Raw genomic sequence first — 8,331 nt, forward strand, 5'->3', positions numbered from 1 at the left:
TAGATAAATTCTAAATGTTTGTTGACACATTTTTAATGACGCTTCATATCTTAACCCATTCTTAACCTCATTGTAATTTCAATTACATAATATTTAAATATTAAATATCGCTACGGACCCCGGTCAAATAAATGTTTATCTAAACTGCAAAAAATATTGTCAGTTACAATATTTCAAATTAAATCAAATCAAGTCATTTATTTGCATAGATTGAATGGGTACATTGTCGTTAAATTTCTCAAAATTAATAAAACTATTTTATTAAAATTATTCTTATCAAATTAATAACAGTTTTAATGCGCTTCCTGAAATAAATTTAACATTTCTGACAAAAATGTGGATTACGTCTCTCGATGGATATGACATAAAACCGGAGCCATGAACATCAAATACTTTACTGTTATTTAACGAGCATCGCGATCGCATTTGTTGTAGAGATAGAACGTAATCAATGCAATGTACAGATTTCATAATTTTTTTGCTTACAAATCCAGCTATGTACCTACTCTACAATTGATTTAACATATTGTGTCAAATCACGCGAACTGTTTGGTAATCTATCGAAATAATCATTCGGCTCATCTGAATAAATTTTACTGGTCGACTTGAATTATTTTCTCTTTTCGATAGTCAACTTTATCAATGTATTGGTGAAAGTAGTCCATTTGCTCATAGCCATCTGTGTTGTTTATCATATTTGCAGCTTCTGACCGAATGAGCTCCTTTGGAGTAAAACCGCTGTTAGTCCAACCATTCAGTGACGCTTATTTATTGGCTTGTGTTTCTATTTGTTACTTCTTTACGTTCTAAAGGGATTTAATGAGAGAAACTAATACTCAAATATAATATTGTTATTTTCATTCCTTCCTTGGCTGACACCGACTCCAAAAATAACAATACTCGTTACTAGAATTAGATTTATTAATTAGATTAAACAAAAAAAACCTGATTCCTGCCGCCGAATTCCACCTTCGCACGACACGCCACAAGTTAGGATTTCATCCCCACCATCTGGATGTGTGGCGGTCCTCCACAGTGCGGTTTTCAAGGAGCTTTCTTCCTCGTACTACAAAGCTATGGAATGAGCTTCCTTGTGCGGTGTTTCCGGGACAATACAACATGGGTACCTTCAAAAAAAGCTCGTACACCTTCCTTAAAGGCCGGCAACGCTCTTATGATTCCTCTGGTGTTGCAAGAGAATGTGGGCTGCGGTGATCACTTAACACCAGGTGGAAAAAAAAACGCAATTAATTTTATACTTTTTAGTGCATATTATATCTATTATTGGCGCAATATTGAGTTATTCGTAAATTTGTTGCGCACACACTTATAGCAAATTTAAGACTTTTATGGTTTTCTCATGGTTGCCAAAAAAGAATTATCAAAATCGGTTCACCCAGTCGAAAGTTCTGCGTTCTGGCAACAAACATAAAAAATATACCGACGAATTGAGAACCTCCTCATTTTTTGAAGTCGGTTAAAAAGAGCAGTTCTATTCTCTTCATTTCTGACTGTGTCCTTTCATCTGTCCCATTCTGACAAGCGGATCTTGTCTGGGATTTGTCAATAATTGTACCATATTTAATGAAAAAATATTCGTTTTATTAAATTATTTCATCTTTTTGTATATAAATCTTATATAACTAAAACAACCTTACCGATGATAAGTCACACCATCTTTTTTTGAGTCGTTAATGTATTATTTAAGCACTTTTTATAGCACACTTAGGCTTGTTGATTGATACAGAGTTGACACACGACTAAGGAGAAAAGTGTTCTTATAGTGTCATTAAGCACACTTTTACCGTTCCACTGTCAGACTGCGAATGATATGTCCATATGTATAGAACGTCATTGGATTCCAGATCCACATATAAATAGTGATTTTACTTACCTCTACCGCGCGAATATTTGACACTTCAGCAACAAAATGAGAGATGTTTTCTGATTGGCCCCTGGTCAGTCAAGTAAAGAATAAGTCACGCATATATTCTCCAATCGGGTGTAACTAAACAAATTTCTGTTTGGCCGCGAATATTCGAAATAATTTAGATGAACGATAATGTCCTCGTATGAGAACATTGTGCCACCAGGATTTCATTACGCTGATCTAAGGTGGGCGGATACCAGTTCTTTGTAAAGTCCTTCTGTGAGAACATTAGGTTTCAGGAGGTTACTGTGAATATAAATTGTAATATTTAGTATTTAAGTGCATAATATTATGTACTTCGAAATTAACATCACGTAATTAGATTGAAGAATCAAAGTATCTGTGAAATGTTTCTGTAGTTTGATTGTTGCTATTATGTAACAACACAATCTACTACAGAACACGACACTTTCATATTTTTTATTTAATATCCGTTAAAACAAAGAACAATAGCGATAAAAATACTAAAATTAAAACGCGGTCCAATTTGATAGTAGACTAATGTACAGTAAATTGTTTCAAAATGGTTTCATGGTCTATTCCGTCTCTTTCACACACCTATGTTTTTATATAAGGTTAGATATCTCACTATCTCACAACGTTCGTCTATATATTTGACTAATTTGGATGACGTTATCTATTTGGTCTCTTTCGCTGAATCGATGCTTATGGTAACGATGGGTGTTTTTTTTTGTGATAATTTTCAATACTGGGGAGGAGAGTTAAGTAAGTTTTATAAAATTCAAAAATATGTGTCTCGGAGATTTATTTGGATTTTAAATCGGGCGTCATGGTGTTGGTATCCACCATGCTGTTTTAAGTCGATCAGTGCGCACAACCGGCGCGGGCGCTTGCTTGAAGACGACTGCGACTTCTCAATGAGCGCTCTACTGATGGACAATAATAACTAACTTCAATCACGCCACCGACAGTGACGTACACAGTGTCAACTTCAAACACACTTTGAAAGATGACGTTCGCCATCAGTTCAGCCCAATACACAGAGTAGAATATAATCATACAGGCCATATTACTTTTATATTCTTATTCTCCGACATGTATGTATAATAAAACTATTATTATAATTTTATGCCAAAGGCTTGCATTGAAGTATCACTTTCTTTGCTTGAACCCAATTGCTCTTCCTACTCAGATTCGGATTCATTTCCATTAACATAAATAATGATTTTGTCTGCCACTATGTGGATGACAGCGTCACTTTTTTGTATTCCTCTTTTATTGTTTTCAATAATGACCTCATTCATTTTCCCCCATTTCATTTAATTTTTACTGGACAAATTACAAGTAACGCTTTTTTGGTAACGTATTGTTAAAATTATGAGTTTGTAGTTGAAAATAAAGTACATTTATACAAAAATAAAGTTTGTAAGCAAAATTTAAGAACGATCTGGGACACAAACACGCAACCTCTCCATCTCTCCAACGCAACGATTCCATCCGAGTGCTCTTCCAACTGAGCCTGAACGTATAATTTTTTTTTGCTTCCCATGCCATCTGGATGGTAAAGGGGAAGCCGCAGCATCCAGTGATTATATTCAGTTTGAATGAATACATTGGCACTTTTGAATGATTACTGTTATTTAATCTACCATATGTTCGAAAAGAAAAGAGCTCATGAGAAGAACACACAAAAACTCAACGGCCAATATTTTTAATAGGACGCATTTTCCACCACAACATCTGAATTGTTTATTTCTTATCCATTTTTCATAGTTATTACTGTTATCATGATTAACTACACTGGCCTGCAAAAGTAAGTATCACACTTTTCAAATTAAATTCTTTTCTTAACTATAGAAGGTAGAGATTTAAGATTAAAAACGTTTTGTTGGCGTTATTTTATAGGCTTTAATTCTTAGAAACTAAAATTATACATTAGTAACATTTTTAACTTAAAAAAGATAAAACAATTAAAATAGACATTTTTAGACACTGCCTCCACCGTATTGGACTCTTTCTGAGATGCATGCATGAAGGTATCGCTCACCAGGTCGCCTGTAAACAATTCGCCTTCCATCAGAAGTGTAAAGGGAGAATCGAGACTCATCTGCAAACAAAATTCTTGACCATTCTTCTTCATCCCACTACATGTGTTCACGGGCGTATCGCAGTCTCGCTACTCGATGCTGTCTCTTGAGTTTTGGGCCACTCGCTGGTCTTCGGGGTTTCAAATTTGCTTCAGCAAGTCTTCTCACTGTACTGTCACTAATGTAGCCCCTCCGGGTCTGAAGTAGCTGTTGCTGGACTTCAACTGCATTTTGGTGGCGATTTCTTAACACAGTGGAAATAATATAACGATCTTCTCGGGCACTGGTACACTTGGGTCTGCCATTACAAGGTCTCCGATGGTGTCCAGTCTCTTCGTACCTTCGCTTTACCTTCTGGACCGTTCGTACCGTCACACCCACCATTCTTGCAGTGCGACGCATGCTGATGCCTAGTTCCAGAAAAGCCATGATCCTAGCAAATTCTTTAACTGAAAGAGGCATGATAAATAAATGTTATGTGCTTTTTAGCATAAATTTTTAAAACAAGACCCATCCATCTTGAAAAAAAATTAAAACAGAAAGAAAAATGTGAATGGTAAAATTGTAATTCGGAAATGTCCAATTTGAAAAAGGAATGGTTTTGTTTTTGAAGTTTTTTTTTTCAGCCAATTCTTAAAAGAAGGTTACCGACTTTAAAGTTTTTATGTACAAAATTAAATTCTCTTTGGAGTCCTTTTTATTTCGAAAGTATATCTTGTGAACTTAAAACGTTATCCCAATTTTAAAAGTGTGATCCTTACTTTTGAAGGCCAGTGTATATTCATGTTATCATGATATTCGCCGATTTATGTAATAGCCTTATGCATAAAGAAAAAGCGTGTAGGGTAAGAAACCGGATTCCAGGACAGTGTGCGCGATTACAATTCTTTGATATTTTCATATTTTTTCTTTCTTTATCCCATCAGAGACTTGACGACCCACGCCTTCAATGTAAGATGAACCAACATAATATGACTAGTCCGTGTATATTAAAGTTCTGCCTTTCAAGCGATACTTGCTTTTCAAGTATTCAATTCCCGGCGACCAAATATTTGATTGCTCGATAAAATCTTTACATTCATTCTCAATTTTCTTCCTTTGAAACGATTCTTTAGGATTCGGCCTAAGCTGGTGTTTGATCCATTACATTTGATATTAGTTATTAATTTTCGTTGTAACTGTTTAAGGGTAACAAAGAGAATTTAGACAATACGTTCAGTTGTGAATACATCTATTGATCACACCTTGATCAAAGATGTCAATACCTGTCACTATCCTTTTTCCTTTCTTTCCTTGCCAGAAGACTGCTGTCATACCAGAATAATTTGCTGTTGGTGTCACGCATTTTTGGATAGCTTGAAAGGGATTTGTTCATTTTTATGCATTGCCTGCGTAGATCTTTGTATCGTCCGCAAATCATTTCTTAGTAAATAAATTACACCAAACTAGTCATTAAAAATTTATCAAAATGAACAGATGAACACAAAACAGAATATAACAATAAAAACTTAATGGAAAAATAAAAAAACAACGATCAACGACAAACTATTATGAGCTGGAATGTATGTAAGCAGCAAAGGGCAGGTGCAGTTTAATTTAATTTGAAATTCTTTATTTGGCTACTACGGCCCACTTAAATGTCCTAGTAATAATGTCAGATAATTATAATTAATACATAGCAGTACTAGTTGACATTACTGTTACATTACAATATATTACTATTACAATACTGCACGAATACTACATACTACAAACAACTACTACAAGTAATGGTATCATATAATCAAAATTCATTTCTAGAAATGAATGAATGTTCTCGAATATATCTGGTTACTGAACACTTTAATATTAATTATTTTTACATTTTCTTGTCTGAAAATATGTTTCGGTTCGAGCTGATAGCCTCATCGCCAATGTAAAAATAAACAAAAAATTAAAAAAGTCAAGTTTTATTCTGCTAAATTTAGTAAAATATAAAATAATGTGAAACTTGATTAGAGTAATAAATAATAGCACAGTAGAAATATGTTCTACTGTGGTAATAGTGTCATTATTGAATCAAAACTTCTTTACGCGTGGCTTCGGGGTAACACAGAATATTTTTCTGACGGAAGTAACGTTAGTACTTCCGGCACAAAAAAGTCAATTGAAACAATTTTTAACCAATATAATTTAATGGTTTAAAAAATTGTTTCAAATTGCTCAGTAATATTTTCTGAAAATCTCCAGGTGTATTTGTTCATTTATGACTACTTTGTAATAAATAATAACTAAAAGTTCTCTGTCTGACGTTTGCGACATTCGTTATATTTTCTTCGTCCATCGTACAGACAAAAGGTCCGAGCCCATAGAGCCATATTCGTTAATATTCAATAAGAATGTTATATTAATAAGTGTGATATTAATAATTTATATATTTTTATTCAATTATTTAATCATAACTCGGCTTTATTTAATTATTGACTGGCAATTATTAAGGTATCAACATGCCATATTTTATTAAATTATGTGCCAAGGTTCGTTTTATAAGTAAGAAGAGATTTTTAACAGTCCCACGGGAATTATTTACTTTTCCGGGATGAAAAGTATCTAAGATGTTGACTGGCAATATAAGGTGTTAACGTGCCAAATTTTATTAAATAATGTCATGTTCGTTGTTGTGTAATACGCTATCTTTGGAAGTAGAGGTTTTTTACTGTCCCACGGAACCTCTTTGATTTTCCGGGATGGAAAGTATCTAAGATGTTGTCCGGGTATAGAAGGTATCATCATCATGCAAAATTTAAATTAAATCGGTCCAATAGTTTCAGAGATTAGCCCGTACAAACAGACAGAGAAACAAAAAATTCCAAATTAATCGGGACTTGTTCTATATCCCTTCTGACGTTCCCTTGACTCGATTTTGATAATTTTTTTTCTTTATACAGAAATTCGATCTCTACACATTTATTGTATGGATTATCCAAAGAGAATTTAAGCACTATGGTCACATTATCTGCTGGCACAGCTGCTGACATAACATGTCATATTCACGACACATTTATTTCACTAGGTGACAGCCTGACAGGTCGGTGTACCTGTGTTGAATGGTGATTGTGATATTTTGTGATGTGCTGTAGGCTATTGTTATGATTTTTATGGTTAAAACTTAAAATTTAAGGTTGTGATTTCATTTATTTTACGTAGGATTTCTATTTCTGATTTATATTCATTAATAAATAGATTGAATAACTGTTTTACGAAGTCCAAACTAATCTAAAAAGCTTACTTTTCAATGCGTTCTTTAGTATATTAGTATTGTTGTTACATAATTGAATAATTTCGATTCTAATTCTGGCTGTAGATTTATGTTAATTCATTACTTCTACTACTAAAATTAACTTTTGTTTCATAACTTTTTGAGAAATTATGGCTTGGAGTATTCTAAATTACTATCATTTATATTTTAATTATTTATTATTACGCAATAAATCTGCTCTCCTACTGTCGTTTCCATATAATTTTACTGATTTTAAGATAGGATGGCATCATTGACGTCATGATGGGTCATTGATTTCAAAATTTTACATTCAGTTTTAATTTAAGTCTATTTTATACTTTAATGAATAAGAATAGAAAAAAGAATGTATTTTGTGTAAGAATATTCTTTAACACACATTATTTGTTGTAGATATATGGGGTTATTACAGTTCTTTAGAAAAAACCTTGTCAGTCTCGCTTTTCCTTCAATAGCCATTAGTTGCATTTGGCTGGATTGGAGCCACACCAGAAAGTGGAAAGCACTGACTGCAGCAGGAAGAGAACAGAGAGACGAATAGGCAAGATGGGTTTATTTGGAATCACTCGTCAATATTTATGGTTTGCAGTGCCGATTTCTGGTTTTCTTTTTGGAAAATATTTGGATGATCAAGAAACTCTACGTTTGACAAACTTTAGAGATAAATCAGCACTTTATGGTGGCAATGTTAAGGAGTGTGATAAACCATCATGGCCATGATTATAATATAATTATAATATTTAATTATATAGGTTCAGCAATGGATTAAATAAAGTTAGAAAACTGAAGTGATTTTTATTTTGTTCAATTATTCGATTAATTCCACAATCCCATTTTTTTACATAACATTTATTTCTCAATGGGGTGCAACATAGAGTTGCTTTTAGCAAGTGTGACATGTTACCCACTGGTGTCACTGAAAGATTACTTTGATAAAGATAAACAAAATAATGTAGATGGAAGTAATAACCTCACTCATAAGAGTAATAGACTCATAAATTTCATTTAATTTTATAATTAACTGCCTCTAAACAAATTGAACCCATTTATTACCCATAAATTGCTGTAAAACATGT

At 33.3% G+C, this 8,331-nt stretch overlaps 1 protein-coding gene across 1 annotated transcript; it reads left to right on the forward strand.

Moving 5' to 3' along the window:
* The first annotated feature begins 7,656 nt into the window (after positions 1–7,656).
* LOC126979103 (NADH dehydrogenase [ubiquinone] 1 beta subcomplex subunit 1) lies at positions 7,657–8,043 on the forward strand. The gene has a single exon (XM_050828318.1). It carries the CDS (start codon positions 7,802–7,804, stop codon positions 7,973–7,975), a length of 174 nt encoding a protein of 57 aa, XP_050684275.1. The 5' UTR covers positions 7,657–7,801; the 3' UTR covers positions 7,976–8,043.
* Positions 8,044–8,331: the final 288 nt, after the last annotated feature.

Source organism: Leptidea sinapis, chromosome Z (assembly GCF_905404315.1).
Source record: "Leptidea sinapis chromosome Z, ilLepSina1.1, whole genome shotgun sequence".
NCBI classification, from domain to species: domain Eukaryota; kingdom Metazoa; phylum Arthropoda; class Insecta; order Lepidoptera; family Pieridae; genus Leptidea; species Leptidea sinapis.

Bases quoted from the DNA above. Each gene is read 5' to 3' on its own strand.
- LOC126979103 (XM_050828318.1), top strand. From the start codon at position 7,802: ATGGGTTTATTTGGAATCACTCGTCAATATTTATGGTTTGCAGTGCCG.